The sequence below is a fragment of the Agelaius tricolor genome, unplaced genomic scaffold (assembly GCF_023055355.1).
Source record: "Agelaius tricolor isolate 1412-34295 unplaced genomic scaffold, bAgeTri1.0.p SCAF_66, whole genome shotgun sequence".
Classification (NCBI taxonomy): domain Eukaryota; kingdom Metazoa; phylum Chordata; class Aves; order Passeriformes; family Icteridae; genus Agelaius; species Agelaius tricolor.
The window spans coordinates 952,217-974,317 of NW_027269326.1; the positions used below are offsets into that span (position 1 = coordinate 952,217).

At 63.9% G+C, this 22,101-nt stretch overlaps 4 protein-coding genes and 1 long non-coding RNA gene across 7 annotated transcripts; 1 reads left to right on the plus strand and 4 right to left on the minus strand.

The window, feature by feature from the left end:
• Positions 1 to 648: 648 nt before the first annotated feature.
• ISG20L2 (interferon stimulated exonuclease gene 20 like 2) lies at positions 649 to 5,985 on the minus strand. 2 transcript variants are annotated; one of them, XM_071456900.1, is made up of 4 exons: positions 5,876 to 5,985; positions 4,734 to 5,478; positions 3,476 to 3,676; positions 649 to 2,075 (listed from the first exon to the last, which is right to left on the minus strand). In XM_071456900.1, exons 2-4 carry the CDS (start codon positions 5,466 to 5,468, stop codon positions 1,962 to 1,964), a joined length of 1,050 nt encoding a protein of 349 aa, XP_071313001.1. In that variant the 5' UTR covers positions 5,469 to 5,478; positions 5,876 to 5,985; the 3' UTR covers positions 649 to 1,961. The 2 variants fall into 2 exon arrangements, with proteins under 2 accessions (XP_071313001.1, XP_071313002.1); XM_071456901.1 differs by lacking the exon at positions 5,876 to 5,985 and adding an exon at positions 5,790 to 5,838.
• METTL25B (methyltransferase like 25B) lies at positions 5,964 to 11,142 on the plus strand. Its single transcript, XM_071456871.1, has 7 exons — positions 5,964 to 6,102; positions 6,277 to 6,404; positions 6,709 to 6,996; positions 7,082 to 7,144; positions 7,215 to 7,909; positions 9,070 to 9,257; positions 9,366 to 11,142. The coding sequence occupies exons 1-7, from the start codon at positions 6,057 to 6,059 to the stop codon at positions 9,554 to 9,556; spliced, it is 1,599 nt and encodes a 532-aa protein (XP_071312972.1). The 5' UTR covers positions 5,964 to 6,056; the 3' UTR covers positions 9,557 to 11,142.
• On the minus strand, positions 8,606 to 9,050 carry LOC139605443 (uncharacterized). The gene is made up of 2 exons (XR_011684403.1): positions 8,944 to 9,050; positions 8,606 to 8,854 (listed from the first exon to the last, which is right to left on the minus strand). It is a non-coding gene; the product is annotated as an uncharacterized lncRNA (long non-coding RNA).
• On the minus strand, positions 9,620 to 12,640 carry MRPL24 (mitochondrial ribosomal protein L24). Its single transcript, XM_071456905.1, has 6 exons — positions 12,489 to 12,640; positions 11,409 to 11,599; positions 10,627 to 10,722; positions 10,424 to 10,527; positions 10,218 to 10,348; positions 9,620 to 10,129 (listed from the first exon to the last, which is right to left on the minus strand). The coding sequence occupies exons 2-6, from the start codon at positions 11,586 to 11,588 to the stop codon at positions 9,993 to 9,995; spliced, it is 648 nt and encodes a 215-aa protein (XP_071313006.1). The 5' UTR covers positions 11,589 to 11,599; positions 12,489 to 12,640; the 3' UTR covers positions 9,620 to 9,992.
• Positions 12,641 to 13,400: 760 nt separating this feature from the next.
• On the minus strand, positions 13,401 to 21,874 carry HDGF (heparin binding growth factor). 2 transcript variants are annotated; one of them, XM_071456903.1, is made up of 6 exons: positions 21,468 to 21,874; positions 15,686 to 15,762; positions 15,459 to 15,597; positions 15,194 to 15,370; positions 13,783 to 13,953; positions 13,401 to 13,674 (listed from the first exon to the last, which is right to left on the minus strand). In XM_071456903.1, exons 1-6 carry the CDS (start codon positions 21,552 to 21,554, stop codon positions 13,648 to 13,650), a joined length of 678 nt encoding a protein of 225 aa, XP_071313004.1. In that variant the 5' UTR covers positions 21,555 to 21,874; the 3' UTR covers positions 13,401 to 13,647. The 2 variants fall into 2 exon arrangements, with proteins under 2 accessions (XP_071313004.1, XP_071313003.1); XM_071456902.1 differs by having other exon boundaries at positions 13,763 to 13,953; positions 21,468 to 21,871.
• Positions 21,875 to 22,101: the final 227 nt, after the last annotated feature.

Below are 22,101 nucleotides of genomic sequence, written 5' to 3' on the forward strand. Positions count from 1 at the left end.
CCATAAACCCCTTTAACGACCGGCCATTTATAACCGCTGTAAAGCCCCTAATCAGCGCCAGAGCCAGCGCAGACACAAAGGCTCCCGCCTGCTCCTCCGCCCTCCCACCTTCCTCCGCATTTTGGGGCTCGCACAGCTTTTCCCACCCCCACCAGGCCGATCGGGGTGGGGGCATGAACCCCCAGAACCCCACAAGCTCCGTGGGATGCTCGGCCCCCGGCACTGCGGGGGGATCCAAATCCCAAAAAAAAAGCAGGAATGGCCTCTCCTCCTGTACCCCAAAAGCCTCCCTCGGGCTCCAGCGCCCCGAGCCAAGCGCAGCCACGTAAACACGAGGAAAGGCTGGAAAAAATGACGCGCGGCGGGGGCTCGGGGCCGCGGCCAGCGCGGCGGGGGCGGCTGCGGGCTCGGCACCGGCACCGGCACCGCTCCCGGTAACGGCAACACCGGGGAGAAAACGGGGTACGGGGAGAAAACGGGGTGCGGGGGGGTCGGGGAAGGGGCCAGCTGGGCTCTGGCAGGGAGAGGAGGAGGCGGAGGAGGAAGAGCAGATGTCGGAGGGTGCCGGTGACGGCCCGGTAAGGGACCCCCCGCTCCCGCCCACCGGGGCCGGGGGCTCCTCCCCGCCGCCAGCGAAGGGAAGAGCTCTGGAATCATTTCTTTTTAATTAGCATTTTGCACATAAAGCTTTCAGTTCAAAGCGGTTCCCGTCGAGGCTCGGGCGCCTTCAGGGTCTCCGGTTGCCTCTCCGGGGCAGCGCAGGGGGGGATTCGCCCCGGGACCCTCAGGGTCACCCCCGGGGCAGCTCGGGCAGGACGGGGCGATGCTGCTCGCCATGCCCGGCGTTATCCCGCCCCTTGCACAACGAGGAAGGTGGAATTTCACCAGCTTAAAGCGATCCCAGGCGCAGTGCCGGGGCTCACAGAGGTAGTTTGGGGAGGAGGAAGGAGCCTGCTCCATTCCCCACGCCCCAAGGATGCCCCAAAGTCACTCCAGCAGCTCCGCAGAGTTCTGGGGGTGCAGAATCCCTGAGACCCCTCTGGGTTCCTCCCCTTTGCGGGGGAAGACACCGGCCCGGGCCCTGGCCTCGCCCTGGGGACAGCGGCACAAGGCACGACAGGCTTGGGGACAGGGACATCGCACCGGGCCCCTCCTCAGCCACGGACACGGCAGCGCCTCAGCGCTCACGGGACCCTCGAGGGGCAGGGCCGGGCTGGGGGTGTCACTGTGGGACCCCCCAGAGGCAGGGCCGGGCTGGGGGTGTCACTGTGGGACCCCCCAGAGGCTGAGGGTGTCACTGTGGGACCCCCCCAAAGGCAGGACCAGGCTGGGGATGTCAGTGTGGGACCCCCCCCCAAAGGCAGGGCCGGGCTGGGGGTGTCACTGTGGGTCCCCCCAGAGGCTGGGGGTGTCACTGTGGGACCCCCCAAAGGCAGGACCAGGCCAGGGGTGTCACTGTGGGTCCCCCCAGGGGCAGGACCAGGCTGGGGGTGTCACTGTGGGACCCCCCCCAGATGCTGGGGGTGTCACTCTGAGCCCCCCCAGAGGCAGGACCAGGCTGGGGGTGTCACTGTGGGACCCCCCAAAGGCAGGACCAGGCTGGGGGTGTCACTGTGGGTCCCCCCAGAGGCAGGACCAGGCTGGGGGTGTCACTGTGGGTCCCCCCAGAGGCAGGACCAGGCTGGGGGTGTCACTGTGGGTCCCCCCAGAGGCAGGACCGGCCTCTTGGCACCTGTTGGCCCCTCTGGGGCCCCCCCCCCAGAGGCAGGAGTGGGTTGGGGGTGTCACTCTGAGCCCCCCCCAGAGGCCAGACCAGGCTGGGGGTGTCACTGAGCTCCCCAGGGTGTCACTCTGAGCCGCCCCCACAGGCTGGGGGTGTCACTCTGAGCCCCCCCAGAGGCAGGACCAGGCTGGGGGTGTCACTCTGAGCCCCCCAGGTGTCACTCTGAGCCCCCCAGGTGTCACTTCTGCTCCGGGTTCTGCTGCAGGTGCTGCTCCCACTCCTCCTCCACCACCTTGTAGAGCTCCATAGTGGCTCGGGCATCTTCCACCGAGGAGTGGCCGCTTTTCCCCACCTGTGGGCACAGACACAAAGTGGCCACAGCTCCCAGTTTGGGGGGGCAGCCACAACTGGGAGAGGGTGGGGGGGATGTACAGGGATTAGAGAGTGCAGGCAGCTGTGGCAGGGGGGATGCAGGAAGATGAGGGTGTGCAGGAAGATTGGAGGGGGATCAGGGCATATGGGCAGCTCTGGTGGGGTGCAGGCAGCTTGGGTGGGAGATCAGGGGGTGCAGGCAGAATGGGGAGGGGGGATGCAGGAAGATTTGGGGTGCACGATTTAGGGTGGATCAGGGCCTATGGGCAGCTCCAGGGGGCTGCAGGCAGATTGGGTGGGCAGGTGCAGGGAGATCAGAGGGTGCAGGCAGATTTGGGGGTGTAGGAAGCTCTGGGGGGATGCAGGCAGATTTGGGGAGTATAGGGAGATTTGGGGGAGGAATGCAGGGAGCTTAGGGGGGTATAGAGAGATTTGGGGGGGATTCAGGGAGCTTAGAGGGGTATAGGGGGATGCAGGGAGCTTAGGGGGGTACAGGGAGATTTAGGGGGGATGGAGGGATCTTAGGGGAGTATAGAGAGATTGGGGGGGGATGCAGGGAGCTTTGGGGAGTATAGAGAGATTTGGGGGGGATGCAGGGAGCTTAGAGGGGTACAAGGAGATTTAGGGGCATGCAGGGAGCTTAGGGGGGTATAGAGAGATTGGGGGGGATGCAGGGAGTTTAGGGGAGTATAGAGAGATTTGGGGGGATGGAGGGAACTTAGTGGGGTACAGGGAGATTTGGGGGGGAAGCAGGGAGCTTAGAGGGGTACAGAGAGCTCTGGGGGGATGCAGGGAGCTTATGGGGGTACAAGGAGATTTAGGGGGATGCAGGGAGCTTAGGGGGGTATAGAGAGATCAGGGGGAGATGCAAGCAGATTTGGGGGTACAGGAAGCTCTGGGGGGATGCAGGGTGCTTAGGGGGGTTCAGGGGGATGCAGAGAGCTTATGGGGGTATAGAGAGATTGGGGGGAGATGCAAGCAGATTTGGGGGTACAGGAAGCTCTGGGGGGATGCAGGGAGCTTAGGGGGGCACAGGGAGATTTAGGGGGGATGCAGGGAGCTTAGGGGGGTTCAGGGGGATGCAGGGAGCTTAGGGGGGCACAGGGAGATTTAGGGGGAAGCAGGGAGCTTAGAGGGGTACAGGAAGCTCTGGGGATACAGGGAAAATTGGGGAGGTGCAGGCAAAGCTGTGGGGTGTGCATAAAGGGGAAAGAGCAGGAAAAAACCTCCCAGGGCTGCAGGGGTTGAGCTGAAAGGGAAACTGAGGCACGGGGCTGCCCTGCTCCAGCACTGGCAGCCATGGCTGAACTGGGGGTGCCTCAGATCTTCCCCCCTCCCTCCCCACTGTCCCCTGGAGTGGTGAGGGGGTGCCCAGGGTACCTGGATGTCCTGGTTGAGCAGGGCCTTGGTGAGGCGTTTCAGGGAGATGGCCACGTTCTCAGGGAAGCCAGCCCTGCGGTTCAGCAGCGGCATCTGGGACGTGTCCCTGGTCAGGGCTTTGGGGTGGCAGTAATGGAGAGCCTTGAAGTCGTTGTGGATGGCGTGGCCCACCACCACCTTGCCAGCAAGGATCTGCAGAACCTGCAGGACACAGGGGGGTGAGACCCACAGCAGGACCGTGCCTGCTCTGGGGGAGCTTCCTGCCCCCCTCCCCAGAACAGGGGCAGCCCCTTGGGGCAGAGCTGTGGGGCTGAGTGAGGGGGGTGCAGTGTGGGGACAATCCCTGTGCCCCAGAGGGCAGCCCCTAGACCCCCACACAGCCCCTGAGCTGCAGATCTCTACCCTGTGCCCCCCACCACCCCTGGCCCTGCCATCCCTCACTCCCTGCCCCAGCCCACGAGCCCAGCCCTGCACCCCCAGCCCCACAATCTCGGTGTTCCCCAGCAGAACCAGGCCCTGCAGCCCCCATCCCCACCCTATAACCCCAGTCCTGAGCCCGTACCAAGCCCTGCAGCCACCCCCTCCCAGCCCTGCACTCCCAATCCAATCTCAGGAATTGTCCCTGGGCACAGGGATTGTCCCCCTCTGCCCTGTGAGGGGCACAGGGATTGTCCCAGGGGTACAGGGATTGTCCCCAGGGGCACAGGGATTGTCACCTCCTGCCCTGTGGGGCACAGGGATTGTGCCCACACTGCCCTCTGGGATTGTCCCTGTCCTGTGGGGCACAGGGATTGTCCCTGTCCTGCCCTGTGGGGCACAGGGATTGTCCCCAGGGGCACAGGGATTGTCCCAGGGGTACAGGGATTGTCCCCCCTGCCCTGTGGGGCACAGGAATTGTCCCAGGGGTACAGGGATTGTCCCCCCTGCCCTGTGAGGAGGATAGGGATTGTCCTCACCTGCCCTGTGGGGCACAAGGATTGTGCCCACAATGCCCTCTGGGATTGTCCCTGCCTTCTGGGGCACAGGGATTGTCCCAGGGGCACAGGGATTGTCCCCCCTGCCCTGTGAGGGGCACAGGGATTGTCCTCACCTGCCCTGTGGGGTACAGGGATTGTCCCAGGGGTACAGGGATTGTCCCCCCTGCCCTGTGGGGATTGTCCCCCACACCCCCCTGTCCCCACACCCCCCACCCCCTGTCCCCAGCCCCCACAGCCCCTGTCCCCGTGCCCATGGCGCTCTGTGTGCCCGTCAGGCTGACCTGCTGCTGTGCCCTGCGGAAGGGCACGGCCTGTGCCATGTGCCGCGGGCGGATGCCGCTCCAGCGGGTCCGGTAATCCACGATGGGCGCCTCGGGCCGCACGTACCGGTCGTACACCACGTCCCCCTCGTAGGTGACGATGCTGCAGCGGGCCAGGGCGCTGGTGCGACCCCCGGGGCCCGTGCCCACCATCTCACAGTCCAGGGCCACCAGCTTGGGGGGCGCCGGGGGGGCCCCCACAGCCCCCCGAGCCTTGCCCTTGGCTCCGGTGGCACCGTTCTGGGACACCCCCCGAGCCTTCCCCTTGACTCTGGTGCCGGTGGCACCGTTCTGGGACACCCCCCGAGCCTTTCCCTTGGCTCCGGTGCCGCCATTCTGGGACACCCCCTGAACCTTGCCCTTGCTCTGAGCAGGAGCTCCGGTGCCGGTGGGGCCGTTCTGTGCCACCCCCCGAGCCTTCCCCTTGCTCCCGGCGGGGCCGTTCTGTGATACCGGAGGGCACCGGGGGGTGCTGGCAACACCGTTCTCTTTGGGGCTGCGTTTGGCCCCCGCACGCCGTGCCCGGCCTGGCCGGGCCGCTCCCGGTGCTGCCGGGAGCTGTTTCTGCCGCAGGACCCCGCGGCGCTCCAGCTCCCGGCGCCGCCGCACGAAGCTCTGGTGCTTTTGGTTCCCCGGCTCCTTCTTGGAGCGGCGCTCCGGGGCGGAGAAGTCAACGTTGAGGATCAGATCGTCCATGGTGGGGCCGCTGCGGGGCGGAGACGGGGGTCAGCGGCAGGGCCCTGGGCACCGGGAAACCCCGGGACCGGGAACCCCCCACCCCCGGGACTCCCGGCACCGGGAACCCCCAACCGCCGGGACCCCCGGTACTGGGAACCCCCAACTCCCAGGACTCCCGGTACCGACAATCCCTGACCGTGGTACCGGGAAACCGCGACCCTTGACTCCCAGGACTCCCGGTCCCTGCAATCCCCGACCCCCGGGACTCCCGGCCCCGGGAACCCCCGATCCCCGGGACTCCCGGTACCGGCAATCCCCGACCCCCGGGACTCCCGGTACCGGGAACCGCAGATCCTCGGGACTCCCGGGCAATCCCCGACCCCCGGTACCGGAGATTCCCGGTTTCACCCGTACCCCCCTCTCACCTCCGCGCCCCGGAACCGGAAGTTCCTGGGAAACACGCGGCCAGCCCGGTCCCGGCAGTGACGTCATCCGCGCGCGCCGCGGCGGGAACTCGGCGGCGCCGGGCGCTGAGGGACACGCGCGTGGCCGCTCCGTGACGTGTTTGATGACGTCAGGTCTACGTCACGGAGCATCGGCGACGACATGCCCGGTGTGCCGGCCGGGCCGGTGACGTCACGGGTGTCCAGGGGTGAGTGATGTCAGGGGCTGCGGTGTTACATCTGCGTGACGTCACGGCGGGACGCATTCGTGCCTGACGTCACTGCCCAGTGACGTCATGCGGGTGCTGAATGGCGTGGGCAGAGCCGGGGAAGGGGTGAGAGTGCCAGGCTGCCCTCAGGGTGCCAGGGCTGATGTCCCGCAGGAGCCGCCATGGCAGCCGTGGCCCCTGGAGCCGCAGAGCCGCCATGGCAGAGCCCGGAGCAGCGCAGAGCCGCCGACATCATCCGCCTGCTGAGCCTCTACCGGCCCCTGCTCGACGCCTTCGTCATTGTGAGTGTCCCGGAGCTGTGCCCGGGCTGTGCCCCAGGGCTGTGACCCCCTGAGCTGTGCCCCATGAGCTGTGACCCCCGGGCTGTGCCACTGAGCTGTGATCCCTATTCTGTCCCCCAGGGCTGTGTCCCTCAGGCTGTGACCCCCATTCTGTCCCCTAGGCTGTGCCTGCTGACTTGTGCCCACTGGGGTGTGCCCCTCAAGCTGTGCCCCCCAGGCTGTGCCCCCTGGCCTGTGCCCACTGAGCTATGATCCCTATTCTGTCCCCCAGTCTGTGCCCCCACTCTGCCCCCTCTCCCCACAGGATTTCTTCACCGAGGATCTGTGGTCCCAGCTGCCCCCAGCCTGGCAGCCTGCCCTGGCTGGTGCCACCCCAGAGCAGCTGGCCGGGCTGCTGGGGGGCCGTGGGGGCCCGAGGGCAGCCTGGCCGCTGTCCCTGCTGGCCTTTGGGGCCGCTGCCCGTGCCCTGGCCTTCCCCCGGGGCTGCCCGGGCTCGGCCCCGCGCCCGCCGTGCCAGAGCTCCCGCCTGCCCCCGCTGCTGCGCCGCCACATCAAACCCAAAAAACAGCACGAGATCCAGCGCCTGGGCAAGGTGGGTGCCCCTCACCCACCCCCCGGCTGCCCCCAGCCCCCTAAAAGCCCCCTAAGAGCCCCCTAAGAGCTGCCCTTCCCCACAGCTGCTGCAGCGGCTGAGCCGCGCCACCGGCTGCGAGCACGTGGTGGATATTGGAGCGGGGCAGGTGAGAGCAGGGGGACATGGAGGGGGGTCCTGGGGATCCTCCAGCCCAGCTGAGCCCGTGTCCCCCCCAGGGCCACCTGTCCCGGTTCCTGGCCTTTGCCCTGGGGCTCAGGGTCACTGCCGTGGAGAGCGACGCCCGCCTGTCGGGCCTGGCCGAGCGCTTTGACCAGGAGCTGCTGCAGGAGCTGACCAAAGCCAGGGCCCTGGCACACAGGGGAGCCCCCCCGTGCCCCCTGACCCCCCGTGCCCCCCAGCACATCCCCGGCCGCCTGGACCCCACAGCTCCCTGGGGGCAGTTCCTGCTGCCCCCCGACCCACCAGGAGCCGGCCCCGCTGCCCGCAACCCTCTGGGGGGCCCGGGGGGCTCCGAGGATGGGGACAGGGTGCTGGTGACAGGGCTCCATGCCTGCGGGGACCTCGGGCCTGCCCTGCTGTGCCACTTTGCCCGCAGCCCTGCCGTGGCCGCCGTGGCCCTGGTGGGCTGCTGCTACATGAAGCTGTCGAGCGGCCCAGAGCAGCAGCACCCTGGGTACCCCCTGAGCGCCTCGGTGGCAGCACTGCCGGGCCACCAGCTGTCCTACCGGGCACGGGAGGCTGCGTGCCACGCTCTGGAGGAGTACCAGGCCCGGCTGAGAGGGGGCAGTGCCCACCTGCGTGCCCACTGCTACCGCGCCGTGCTCGAGAGCCTGATCCGCGCCGCCGAGCCCAGCAAGAGGCACCTGGGGCTGCAGCCCGGCAGGAAGGCACACACCCTGAGCTTCCCCCAGTGAGTCTGGGCATGGGGACCCCCCTTGTGCATCCCCTGGTGGGGACCAGTGAGTCTGAGCATGGGGATCCCTTTCTGCACCCCCTGGTGGGCACCAGTGAGTCTGGAAATGGGGACCCCCTTCTGCATCCCCTGGTGGGCACCAGTGAACCCTTTCTGAGAGATCTGCTGAGTTGGGGGATGGAGGATCCCTTTCTGGGATGTCTCCTAGCTCCCCATGAGTCTGGGGAGGGAGACCCTTTTCTGGAACTCTCCTTGTGAGTTTGGACAGGGGGAACCCCCTTTTGGGACCCTCTTCATGAGTGTGGGGAGTGGGATCAGCCTCCTGTGTCCCTTCCTGGCCCTGCAGTGAGTCTGGGCATGGGGACCCCCTTGTGCATCCCCTGGTGGGCACCAGTGAGTCTGGAAATGGGGACCCCCTTGTGCATCCCCTGGTGGGCCCCAGTGAGCCCTTTCTGGGAGGTGTCCTAGCCCACCATAAGTTGGAGGATCCCTTTCTGGAACTCTTTCTTGTGAGTTTGGACAGGGGGAACCCCCTTTTGGGACCCTCTTCATGAGTGTGGGGAGTGGGATCAACCTCCTATGTCCCCTCCTGGCCCCATACTGAGACTGGAGAGGGAGACCCCCCCCCCCACTTCTCGGACCCTCTTCATGAGTTTGAGGAGGGAGGACCCTTTTCTGGAACTTTCCTTCTGAGTTTGGGGAGTGGGATCAACCTCCTGTGTCCCCTCATGGCCCCACAGTGAGTCTGGGGAGGGAGGGAGGGGGAACTCCCTTCTGGGACCCTCCTTAGGAGCTTGGGGATGGAAGACCCTTTTCTGGAACTCTTCCTGTGAGTTTGGGGAGTGAGGACACCCTTCTGTGTCCCTTCCTGGCCCCACAATGAGACTGGGAAGGGGGAACCACCTTTTGGGACCGTCTTCATGTGTGGGGAGTGGGATCAACCTCCTGCGTCCCTTCCTGGCCCCACAGTGAGATTGGGAAGGGGGAATCCCCTTTTGGGACCTTCTTCATGTGTGGGGAGTTGGATCAACCTCCTGTGTCCCTTCCTGGCCCTGCAGTGAGTTTGGGGAGGGGGGAACTCCCTCCTGGGACCCTCCTGACGAGTTTGGGGCTGGGGGAGTCCTGCCTGGCACTCCCCTTTCCCCTTTCCATGACAGATACGCCCAGCTGGGGCTGTCCCTGGCGGGACTGGACCCAGAGGGGGTCCCAGTGGACTCGGGGGCTGTGGGGGCCATGCTGGAGCAGCAGCACAAGGTGGTGGCATTCTGCACCCTGGGGCAGCTCCTGGCACCCGCCGTGGAGACCCTGATCCTGCTGGACCGGCTGCTCTACCTGCGGGAGCAAGGTGGGCATGGGCACAGCTGCCAGGGTGATGCTCCCCCTGCTGTCTCCTCTCTCCCTGCACCCCTCTCTCTCTCTGTTCTCCCAACTCTTTTTTCTCCCTTTTTCCCAGGTTTCCACTGTGCCCTCGTGCCCCTGTTCAACCCCCGGTTCTCCCCACGGAACCTGGTGCTGGTGGCTGCACGGACCCCACTTGACACAGCCCTGGCTGGGCTGGCCAAGGACGCTGAGGATGGGCACAGCAGTGAGGATGAGGATGTGGAGGAAGCAGAGTCCCCCAGGGAGGGGGAGAACCACCAATAAACCCAGGATTTGTACACTCCAGGGCTGGCTGTGAGTCAGTGCAGCACCAAAAACACAAACACAGCAAATTGAGGGGGTGTTTATTGCAGAGCCCACCTTGGGGGGCCCCCAGCTCCCCCAGTTAATACCAGTAGGATTTCTAGGACCCCCTCAGGCGGCTCCCAGCTCTCCCAGTTAATAACAGGAGGATTTCTCGGCCTTTCTCAGGGGGCTCCCAGCTCTCCTAGTTTATACCAATAGGATTTCTAGACTCCCAGCTCCCCCAGTTAATACCAGTAGGATTTCTAGGCCCACCTTGGGGGGCTCCCAGCTCCCCCAGTTAATACCAGGAGGATTTCTTGGCCCGCCTCAGGGGGCTCTCAGCTGCCTCTCAGCTGCCCCAGTTTATACCAGTAGGATTTCTTGGCCTTCCTCAGGGGGCTCCCAGCTCTCCCAGTTAATACCAGTAGGATTTCTTGGCCCGGCGTGTCTCCACAATGCCCATGGCATCCATGATCTCCTCCTCAAAGGTCTTCAGCGACGGCCGGTACGTCTTGGCCAGCGCGTCCTCCTGGGACGTGTCCTTGGGGCCATCTGTGCAGGCAGGGGGACAAGGCTGACCCCCCTGACCCCTCTGTGTGCCCTTCCCCGTGCCCCCAGCCCCCTGTGCCACCCCTCTCACCGATCCACTGCTCGGGCACGACGCCGTCCTTGCGTGGCTGCGGGGGCACGGGCAGGATGCGGCCGCTGCGCAGCGACACGCGGACGCGCTCGCCCTCCTCCGTGAACCTCCACTCCACCTCCGTGGGCTTCCTGCGGGCACACGGCGTTGGTGGCGGGCAGGAGCAAAGTGGGGGGACCCCTCAGCACCCCCCAGCCGTGTTTTACCGATCCTCAGGGTCCACCAGGCTGATCTGGCTGAGCAGCAGAGGCGCCTCGCTGGCGATGTAGGTGCCCGAGTACTTGGCGGTGCGGTTGATGTAGCGATAGTGCTGTGAGGGCATGAGGGTCACCCGTGGGGCTCACTGATGACCCCATGGCCACCTCAGCCTCCCCAGGGCCTCCTGCAGCCCTCCCTGCTGCAGCCTCACCGTGTTCAGTCCTTCCACCACCACCCAGTTGCGGGCTTGCACCACCTGGCTGACCAAGCCCTGCTTCCCCGCGTCCTTCCCGGCCAGCACCTGCACCTGCGGTGGGGAGAGGGGCACAGATGTGTGAAAAACGCCAGTCACTTGTTTTTAAAATTTTAAAAGTTTAGTAGTAATAAAGTGGTTATAAAAAATAGTAATACAATTAGAGTAATGGTAATTTGGACAATTTGAATTAGGACAATATGAGACAATAAATACAAAGAGTTAGGACGTCCGGGTACCTTTTTCTGGACAGCACCAGCCTGAAAAAGGACACCCGTTAACAAAGGATTAACCCTTAAAAACAACAGCCTGTTGCATATTCATACACTTCACACATGATGCATAAATTCCATTCAAACACAGGATTCTGTCTGGTCATCATCAACTTCTTCCTCTGAATCTTAACAGCACCTTTGAGGCAGGAAGAAGTTCGTTTCTACTGATAATGGAGCAATAAATTCTCTTTCTCTGAAAGATTCAGGTGTCCTGTGGCTGCTATCTCACTGCCAGTCCTTTCTTTAGAAAAGTATCCTACATAGCACAGTTTCGATTTTAACATTTTGTTATAACCTAAAACTCTATTTAACACACTACTTAAGAGAATGAACACAGCATTACTTTCTAACACAACACATCTAATATTCATTTCAGTATTTGCGAAAAGCCAACCATAAAACACATGCATTTTTCACAGGTGAGACCCCGGCCAGGGGGAGCAGCCTGGGGAGGGGGAGCCTCACCGTGTCACCCTTGAACACCTTCCAGTCGTCCTTGGCGATGGGTTCCACGAAGACCTTACGGCGGCGCTGCCCCGGGGGGTTGCGGAGCCGGGCGGCGGTGGAGTCGGGCGGCCACGTTCCGTGCCGGTAGCCCGGGGGCAGCCGCGGCCGTGCCGCGCTCAGCAGGACCGACAGACGCATGGTGCTGCGGGCTGGGAGGGCAGGGGGGCTCTGGGGACACCCCTCATCCTCACCAGGGTCATTGTGTGCAGGTGTGGGTCCGGCAGAGTCACCCCAACCCACCCGGAGCAGCCCCGGAAGGGGAGGGAAGTGTCTGGCAGAGCAGCCCCCCACAAATGGGATCCCACAGATCCTCAACCCCCCCAACAGATCCCCACACCCCAAAGGGGATCCAGGTACTGGCAGAGCCATCCCTCACCCATGGAGGGACCCAGGGATCCCACAGACTCTCACCCCCCATTCCCCCAAAGGGGACCCGGTCCCCAACAGTTCCCCACACCCCAAAGGGGATCCAGGTACTGGCAGAACCATCCCTCACCCATGGAGGGACCCGGGGATCCCACAGGGCACCCCCCACCCAAAGGGGACCCCAGTGTCCTGCAAAGCACCCTCTCATCCCAGCGGGGCCCTGCAGAGCCCCCCCACTCTCCGAAGAGAACCGAGGGGTCACACAGACATCTCCCCCCTTCCCCAGGGGGAACAGGGCACCCCGCACACGGGGAGAGACCCCAGCAAGGAGCACCCAGGGGTCCCACAGAGCTCATTCCCCCAAAGGGGGACACGGGCAGAGCGCCGCCCACTCCCGAAGGGCCCCATGGATACCCCAGAGACCCCCTGAGCCCCAAAGACCCCTCTGACTCACAAAAGCCCCTCTGACTCCCAGAGCCCCCCCTGGCTCCCAAAGCCCCCCCCCAGCACCCAAAGGGCACCCGCAGAGCACACACCCCCTCCACCCGCCGGGAACGACACCCGCAGAGCCCCGGCCGCCCCCGCAGGGCCCCAAGCCCCGGCAAACCCCCCCAGCACCCCGGAATAGCCCCGCAGAGCCCCCTCGGGCGTCCCTGTCCCGACCCCCCTCACCTGAGGGGCCGCGCCGCTCCCGCGCTCCGGGGGGCGTGGCCAACCGGGATGGGCGTGGCCAAGCGCGATGCGGCGGAGGTCGCGGGGCACGCCGGGAGTTGTAGTCCTGGCGCGGGGCACGCCGGGAGTTGTTGTCCTAGCGCGGGGCACACCGGGAGCTGTAGTCCCGCCGCCCCTCCGGCCCTCAGCCCCGGCCCACGGTGAGCGGCTGCCGGGAGCTGTAGTCCGGTCACGGCTCCATCTTCTGCTGCTGCCCTCCCTGCCCCCGGGGTTTGTTCAGGGGCAGGGGACGGTCAGTGCTGTCCCCTGTGCAGGGAGCCAGGCACGGCCTAGTTGGCCTGGTTCAGCCTCTCCAGGCCAGGCTGTGCGTGTGGGACAGAGCAGCCAAGGACGGTCACAGCCCCAAGGCTGACACAGCTCACGGAGAGTTTAGCATGGCCCTCGGGCACAGGATGGGATTTTGGGGTGTCCAGAGCCAGACTCGATTATCCTGATTGTTCCTGCTCAGGATATTCCACTATCCCAGCACCAAAGCTGAGTGCTTGGACAAGGCTCTAGGATTTTGGGATTGGGAACATTTTGGGGTGTCCTGTGCAAGGCCAGAGCTCGATGAGCCCTGTGGGCCCCTCCCAGCTCAGGACATTCCATAATTTCATGATCCTAAAGGTTAAGGAGTGTTTAGACAATGCTGGGATTTTGAGGGCAGCAGTAAGAGTTGATCCTTCTGTGTCTCACCCAGCTCAGGGCATTCTGTGATTCTGCAGTTCCCATTTCAGCTCCCTCCAAACCCTCCCCTGCCCCAGCCCCATCTCTCCCCCTGGTCCATGTGTTGCCAGAGGGGCTGTGGCAGCCCAAGGGTCCCAACCCCCCCCATGCAGAGGTTCCAGGGGCTCACCCAGGTCCCACAAGCACTTTTAAAAAGGCAAGATTCGCTTTTATTTCAAATCAACAGCTCAGCCCCGAGGAATCGCCAACACAAAGCGTGTGCCCATAGCAGGGCAGGCACAGAGCGCTCGGGGGCAGGACCCAGCTGCTCTGCATTCCTCTCTTTTCTTTTTTTGTTGTTTTTTTTTGTTTGTTTTCTTTTGGAAATTTCCTTGTCTGGAGCTCCGGACGCGACGAGCCGGCGTGGGGCAGCACCAGGAGCCAGGGGGAAGGATCAGCTCGCCAGGGAAGCCACTACAGGCTGTGGGGGCCAAGAACAGAGCCAGGCTTTTGTCAGACCCCCCAAAACCTGGAGGCTGTGGGGACAGGGCTCAGAGCACCCCCCTCACCTCTCCTTGTGGTCTCTGACCTCCTCCTTGCCCTCCTGCTTGGCCTCGTTGGTGGCCGGTGTGTCAGCAGCGTCGCTGTTCTTGTCCCCCTCTCCTGGGTTGGCTTTGGGCTCCTCCTTGGGGGCCTCTTCATTGGCCACCTTCTTGTCCCCTTCCTGCCCCTCTGCATCCTTGGGGCGTTTGGGGGAGTCCTGGGAGGGGGAACTCAGGTCAGCCCAGCCTTTGTAAACATCTCCTGTCCCCAGCATCCCCATTCCCATCCCCTGTCCCCAACATTCCCATCCCCTGTCCCAAAAAATCCCCATCCCCTGTCCCAAATATCCCCATCTCCTATCCCCAACATTCCCTGTCCCAAACATTCCCATCCCCTGTCCCCTGTCCCAAAAATCTACATACTCTGTCCCCAACATCCCTATCCTCTGTCCCAAACATCCCCTGTCCCAAACATTCCCATCCCCTGTCCCAAACACCCCATCCCAAACATCTCCAGCCCCTGTCCCAAACATCCCCAGCCCCAAACATCTCCATCCCTGGTCCCAAACATCCCCCGTCCCCAACATCCCCAGCCCTGTCCCCTGTCCCCAACGTCCCCATCCTCTGTCCTCAATATCCCCTGTTCCAAAAATCCCCAGCCCTGTCCCAAACATCCCCTGTCCCCAACATCTCCAGCCCTGTCCCAAACATCCCCCATCCCCCTCCCTGTCCCCAACATCCCCTGTCCCAAAAATCCCCAGCCCTGTCCCCAACATCCCCATCCCCTGTCCCCAACATCCCCTGTCCCAAACATTCCCATCCCCTCTCCCAAACATCCCATCCCCTCTCCCAAACATCCCATCTCCATCCCTGTCTCCAACATCCCCTGTCCCCAACATCCTCAGCCCCTGTCCCAAACATCTCCCATCCCAAACATCCCCAGCTCCTATCCCCAACATCCCCGGTCCCCAACACCCCCATCCCCTCTCCCAAATATCCCATCTCTGTCCCCAACATCCCCATCCCCTGTCCCCTGTCCCCAACATCCTCTGTCCCCAATATCCCCAGTCCCAAATATCTCCATCCCCTGTCCTCAACATCCCATCCCCATTCCCTTGTCCCCGAACATCCCCATCCCCTCTCCCAAACATCCCCATCCCCTGTCCCTGTCCCCAACATCCTCTGTCCCCAATATCCCCAGTCCCAAATATCTCCATTCCCTGTCCTCAACATCCCATCCCCATCCCCTGTCCCCAACATCCCATCCCCATCCCCTGTCCCCAAACATCCCCATCCCCTCTCCCAAACATCCCCATCCCCTCTCCCAAACATCCCCACCCCCTCTCCCATTCATTCCATCCCCTGTCCCCAAACATCCCCATCCCTTCTCCCAAACATCCCCATCCCCATTCCCTGTCCCTAACATCCCCAATCCCAAATCCCCAGCCCCCCCAGTACCTCCAAAGCATCCTCAGCTTTCCTCTTGCTGGCTCCTTTCTCGTTCTTCTCCTTGCTCTGCTCGTCGATCACCAGCTTCCCCTCCTCGTCACTGCTGCCCTCAGCGTTGCCCTTCTTGTCCCCGTCGCCCTCCGGCTCCCGCTCGGCCGCCTCGGGGCAGCTCTTCTTCTGGGTGGGCTGTGGGCAGGGGGGGTTCACAGAGGGCTCCCAGGAGGGAGGAAAGGTGTGGGGAGCTGGGATGGAGCCCCCCCAGCTCATGACCCACCTGGTAACCGGAGGCTTTGACCGTGGGGTTGTTCTCGATCTCCCACAAACCTTCGCTGAAGCCTTTCCGCTTGTTGGGTTTGCCAAACTTCTCCTTGCACTCCTCGTAGGGGAAGAGGTCTTTGGGCCCCAGGAATGCCCTGTGCCAGGGGAAAAGGGTGAGGGGTGGGAGCAGAAGGGGGGATCTCACCTGTCCCAAACTCACTGTGAGCCCCAGCTCCCACTCACGTTTCGTGGGTCCCGAAGAAGAAGACTTGGTACTTATTGGAGGAGGATTTGACTGCAGCTTCTGGCATCTCATCAATCTGTGGGACACAAAGGACAGGCTGAGAGGAGAGGGCAGAGAGCCCTGGGCCTCCTCAGACCCCAGGACATCCCCTGCAGTGTCCTGTTGATGGGCAGAGCTCAGGAAAGGAAAATTCCTTGGGAATTCCCCCACAATCTGGAGACAGAGCTGGCAGGACGTGCCCAGTGGTGTAGGGGCCAGCAGAGCTCCCCTTCTCCCACAAGCTCTGCTCTAGACCAGCTCAGACACACTCAGCAAATTCAGGACATCCCCTCCAGTGTCCTATGGATGGGCACAGCTCAGGAAAGGAAAAGAAAGGAAAATTCCTTGGGAACCCCCCAGCTGGGACCCTCCTGGCAGTGGGATTCCCTGCCCAGCCCCAGCCCCTCCTGCACCCCCAGGGGATGCAGTGGCTCTGTCTGGAGATGGTGCTGGCAGCAAGTGCTCAGCAGAACAAGGGGGTGCCAGCAGGGCTCCCCTTCTCCCACCCCCTGTCCCCCTAATCTGTGCTCTAGACCAGCTCAGACACACTCAGCAAATTCAGGCGTTGCCAGTGGCGCCACAGCTCCTCAGATGCCCCCAGGACATCCCTTCCAGTGTCCTCTGGATGGGCACAGCTCAGGAAAGGAAAATTCCTTGGGAATTTCCCCACAATCTGGAGACAGGGCTGGCAGGAAGTGCCCAGGGGTGTGGGGGCCAGCAGGGCTCCCCTTCTCCCACAAGCTCTGCTCAGCAAATTCAGGCAGAGCCACAAGCATCACCCCCAGCCTGGGCCAGCAACGGGGATTGGGGTGCCTGGGGGGGACACCCTGGCCAAAAGGGGGTCAGCAGACAAGGGGACAGCCTGGCAGGGCCCTGGGGTCGGGCAGCAGCCAGTGCCAAGCCCCAGGCAGGTGCTGCTCCACCAAGCGTGAATAATCCCGAGGCGCCGAGCGGGAAGGGAGCGAAAGCAACTCCGGCTGCTTTTTATAGCAGCTAAAAATAACCCCCCCCCTGCAGCCAGCAGCCATAAATTCCCCAAGAAAACCTCAAAGGGAGGTGGAAGGAGCTGAAGGAGGATGCGGGTGGGGGTCTCGGGCAGGCGCCAGCACGTCACTGTCACCGGGCTGGACGGTGCCAGCGGGGACAGCCGGGGTGCCAGGTCCTGTCCCAGTGCTCTGCTGACTCATGGCACAACCTTCCCTCAGTCACCGTGACCCCCACAGCTTGCCCAGCCTCAGTTTCCCCAGCCAGCAGGGCCTGGGTGCTGTGACAGGGTGGACCTGGCCAAGAGTTGGTCCTGATTTCCTTCACAGAGCTGGGGATGGCACCAACGCTTGTCCCTGTGCTGAGGGGCAGTGCTGGCACAGCCCTGGGGCACATGGAGGGCATGGGGCACTGGGAGGGCCACCAGGATGGGGTGGAGGGTCGGTGTGATGTCCCACTCCTGGCCTGGCTGCTGTGACAGGGTGGAAATGGCCCAGAGTTTGTCCTGATTTCCTTCACAGAGCTGGGGACAGCACCAACGCTTGTCCCTGTGCTGAGGAGCAGTGCTGGCACAGCCCTGGGGCACATGGAGGGCATGGGGCACCGGGAGGGGCACCAGGATGTGGTGGAGGCTTGGTGTGATGTTCCACTCCTGGCTGGGACGTGCCTTTGTGCCATCCCCACTGCCCAAACGTGGTTTGGGACACACAGGTCCTGCACCAGGATCCAGGGGGTGCTTGAGGATTATTGAAGTTGCTCCCACCCACAGCCCCGGGGCTCCTGGCACTGCCATGCCCCAATGGCACCAGGGGACACTCCAGGAGCAGGGACAGTCCCCAGCAGAGCCAAGGCCAGCCTGGCCCTGGCTGCAGTCCCCAGAGGGACCCTGGCCCATGGTGGCAGCCGGGAGCAGCAGCTCCATCCCTGCGTGGCACCGAAGGTGGAGGAGGGGATGATGTGACTCAGAGGGGCGGCCACCAGCCCGGCCCGGCCCGGCCCAGCCCCCGGGGATGGTGCTTCCCCCAGGCCATGTTCCTGCAGGTCACTCCTGCCACGGTGTGCCAAAGGCCCCATGAGCCCCCCCGGGCAAGGACACAAACCCAGACCCTGCCCGGCCTGGACAGGGACCCCACAGCCCCTGGCAGTGCCAGCACCCTGCTGGAGATCCCCCAGCAAGTTCCCAAACTTCCTTCCCCAAGGAAAGGCAGCAGCTCCAGGATGGCTGCGCTGTGTCACCGTGTCCCCAGCCCAGGAAACCGAGGGACTCCATGGATCAGCTGGGACCCCTGGCAGTGGGAATCCCTGGCAGTGGAATCCTTGCCCAATCCATGGATCTGCTGGGACCCCAGGTAGTGGGAATCCCTGCCCAGTCCATGGATCTGCTGGGACCCCTGGCATTGGGATTCCCTGCCCAGCCCAGCCCTCTCAGCTCTCCATGGGACCCCTGGGACCCCCTGGCAGTGGGAATCCCTGCCCAGCCCTCTATGGGACAGCTGGGACCCCCTGGCAGTGGGATTCCCTGCCCAGCCCAGCCCTCCCAGCTCTCCATGGGACACCTAGGACCCCCTGGCACTGGGATTCCAGCCCAGCCCATCCCTGCCAGCCCCACAAGGGACAGATGGGACCCCCTGGCAATGGGATTCCAGCCCAGCCCATCCCTGCCAGCCCCCCAAGGCACAGATGGGACCCCCTGGCAATGGGATCCCAGCCCAGCCCAGCCCAGCCCATCCCTTTATCAGCCCCTCATGCACCCCCAGGGGATGTGCTGGCTCTATCTGCAGGGCCAGGCAGGGACTTTGGGGTGCGGGGACACGGGGCAGGAGGGTGGCACCCCACTGGGGACACTGATAGTGCAGACAGTGCAAACCCACCCAAAAACCCTCACTGCCCCCAAACTGCCCCACAATGGGCACTGTCACAGCCTGTGGCTGTCTGTCCGGACAGTGGCAGCGGACGGACACACGGCTGCAGTGCCAGGGTAAAGTCCACGGTGCCCATTTCTGTCCCCCTGCCAATGGCACCGGTGTCACAGCCCAGGGGCAGCACCCAGGGGCTGGGGATGGGTCTGAAAGGGGGCTGGGAATGTCCCCCAGGAGGGGAAGCTCTGGAGCGTGGCAGGGGAGGGACGGGCACGAAGCCCCGAGCTGGACTCTGCCCCCAACCTCTGCTCTTCACCTTTGCCACTGCTCACAGAGCACGGCTGGATCAGCCTGCCCTGCCCTGCCAGGGGGGCTGGGAGCAGCCCCCTCCCTGCCTCAGTTTCCCCCCTGCAGGACAAGGCTGGCAGCGAGGAACAGGAATTAATTAATTAATGGAATTAATCATGTGGGTCACACACGGTCGATGAAGCACATGGGAGAGGGGGGGGGCACACGCACTGAGTGGGGGTCCTGTGGCACCCCTGAGTCCCATGGGTGCCCCTCAGCCCTGGGGGCACCACTGGGTCCCATCTCAGCACCAGGCTGGCAATGGGCACCAAATTCCAGAGGGAATGGCCCAGCAGGATCCTGACCCCATGGCACAGCCAGGGGAATGGGAGATGCTCAGGATGGGGATGTCAGAGGGTGCCAGGGGGGTGTGAAAGATGCCAGGGGGGTGTCAGGGGGGATGTCAGAGGTGCCAGGGGGGTGTCAGGAGGGTGTCAGAGGTGCCAGGGGGGTGTCAGAGGTGCCAGGGGGGATGCCAGGGGTGTCGGGGGGGGTGTCAGAGGTGCCAGAGGGGTGTCAAAGGTGCCAGGGGGGTGTCAGAGGAGCCAGAGGGCATGCCAGGGGTGTCAAAGATGCCAGGGGGGTGTCAGGGGTGCCAGACCTGGCAGGGAAGCACCAAAAACGATGGTCTGCCATAAGGGACCCTGCAGAGAAAGGGTGAGGGGAAGCAAGCATCATCCTCCAGCTGCCAGCGACTCATCTCCCCACTCTGGTGCCTCAGTTTCCCCTCTGTTTAAGGCTGCCCCTCTCAGGGAGAGGCTTCCACCAAGCTGCTGGTGCTGGGGAACAGTGCCAGGTGCCATCCCAGGGGAAGAAATGGAGGGAACAACCCCTCCCCCGTCCATTTCTTCCCCTATCTCCCAGCTCCAGCCACACCTGGTTGGAAACAAACACCCCAGCGAACGCCACGCGTGGCCGGGTAAGGTTTCATCACAGCACCTGATTAGTCACGGGCAAGCCCTGCCTGATTAGTCACGGTGGGGAGGGCTGTGCTCCTAAACCCCCCTGGCCCTGGGGAGCCCAACCAGAGAGAGAGAGAGAGGAGGGGAAAAAAACCATTCCCTGCCTGCCCCAAAATGATGGTGGCGGCCAAACGATGAGGATGAGTGGGGTGTGAAACCCGAGCGGCCCCCGGGAGCCCCGAGCCGGCATCATCACCCCGGAGCCCGTGGGATGGCTGGGGGCTGCAGGAGGATGGGGCAGCATCGCTTTTCCCCCCGAGGGAGGGAAGGAAGGAAGAGCAGGCGGTGTGGAAGCTCCCAGGGATCCTCTGTGGCTCCTCCTCGCAAAAAGCCGCTTTCAAATGCGCGTTGGGAGGGCCGGTGCCAAATCCGAGCGGCTCCCAACCCCCTCCCGGCCTCCCCGCCAGAACCCGACAAACCAAACAAAAGTTATTCAAATCCGCCAGGGGAAGGGGGGCACTTGGGGGGAGATCCTCGGCCTTTAAAGCCCCATCGCCCCCATTCCTCCCTTTTTCCGCTCAATTTGGGGTTTCCAGGCAGCCCCCGGTGCCCTTTGCAGCAAGGCCGTGAGGGGAGCGTGTGTGTGTGTGTGGGGGGGGGGAGGTGGAAAACACTCCAAGGAAATTTTAAACTGCATCATCAACCGCTTAAAAATAACCAGCGCCGTGTTGTGCAGCCAGAGCTGCCCACGGGCCCCGTGGCTTGGGGTTCATCCCGGGGGTCCCGGGCTCATAGCCCCCTTTAGGGACACGCAGGACCCTCGGGGGACACCGGCGGGGCTGGCACATGGTGGGGCCTGGATCCCCCCCTCGTCCCTTCCCCCCGTCCTAAGTCCTCAATAATTCTATCGATTTTCTAAAGCCAAACTCCCGGCGTAAGCGCTGGCACCTCTCTGGCACCCCTAAGGCCACCGAGAGCCGGGGGGACACGCTCGGGGCTCCGCCGGTTTGGACGAAACCCCCACAAAATCATCAGTGAAGCGCAGGGGGACCGAGCTGGCCCTTCCCGGGGGTCTCGCAGTGGAGCGGGAAGGGCTCATGGAGCGGCCCCACGTGGAGCAGGGACCCCCCGGTACCGGTACCGGGGGATGGAGGGGTCACCCCGGGCTGGCCCAGCCTCGTGCTCCGCTGCCCGGTACCGGAGGGGTCCCCGCTCCCACGCGGTGCCAGAAGCCACGCGGTCTCCACCGGTGACCCCCCTCCCCCGTTCCTCCGGGAGAGAAATGAATAAACAGCACAAAAAGGGCCCGGGGGAGCCCGGGATGTTGTTTCCAACACATGAAACCCCCCCTCAAACCCAAAGAAATGTCCCGAAAGCGCCTCCGCAAGCCTCGGTACCGAATAACCCCCGAGTCCGCCGGGCCCGGCCTTACATAAGGAACCGGCAAAGTTGGACCCCGGCCCCGGTGGAAGATCCGGGGGGGATCGGAGCCTGACCCCCGTACGGACACACCCCCCCGCCGCTCCACCGGGGCAGCCTGACCCCGGTGCGCCCCATCCCCCCGCGTTATGCAACGGGGAGCACCGGGAGAGCACCGGGAGAGCACCGAGGGGTCCCACCGCCCTCCCAGCCCCTGCCCAGCTCCTTACCCGGGCAGGCCAGTGCGGGTAACCCTTCATCTTGGCGAAAACCAGGTCCCCGCATTTGTATTCCTTCTGCCGGTTGGACCGGGACATCTTGGCTGGGCTGGCGGCTCCTCCCGGGACCGGGGGAGCGGGCGGGGGGAGGGGGGTGGGGGAAGGGAGGAGGGGGGGGGGGTTACGGATGAACTTTGGGAGGCAAAACCCGGCCAGGCAGGGATAGGCCAAATAAATATAAAAAAAAAAAAAACCCTAAAAAAAAAAATCAACAGCGGCAAAAAAGAAAAAAAAAAAAACAAAACACCCTCCCAAATGCGAAGGGGGAGAGGCAGCGGCTGCTCTGCCCCCCGGGCCGGGGTCAGCGGCGGCGCGGCGCAGCGGCGGAGGGCCCGAGCCCCATGCGGTTGTTTGTGTTTGAAATTCAATTGCTCCCTCCCTCGGCCACCCCCCCCACCCCCCCGGCCACCATTCCCCTTCCTCCTCCTCCTCCTCCTCCTCCTCCTCCTCCTCCTCCTCCTCCTCCTCCTCCTCCCGCTCCCGCTGCCGGTGGATGCGCTCGGAGCTCGCGGCGCTGCCTGGGCGCGCACACGCACCGCCCGCCCACGGCGCCGTGCGCGCTCCCGGCACCCCAAAAATACCCAAA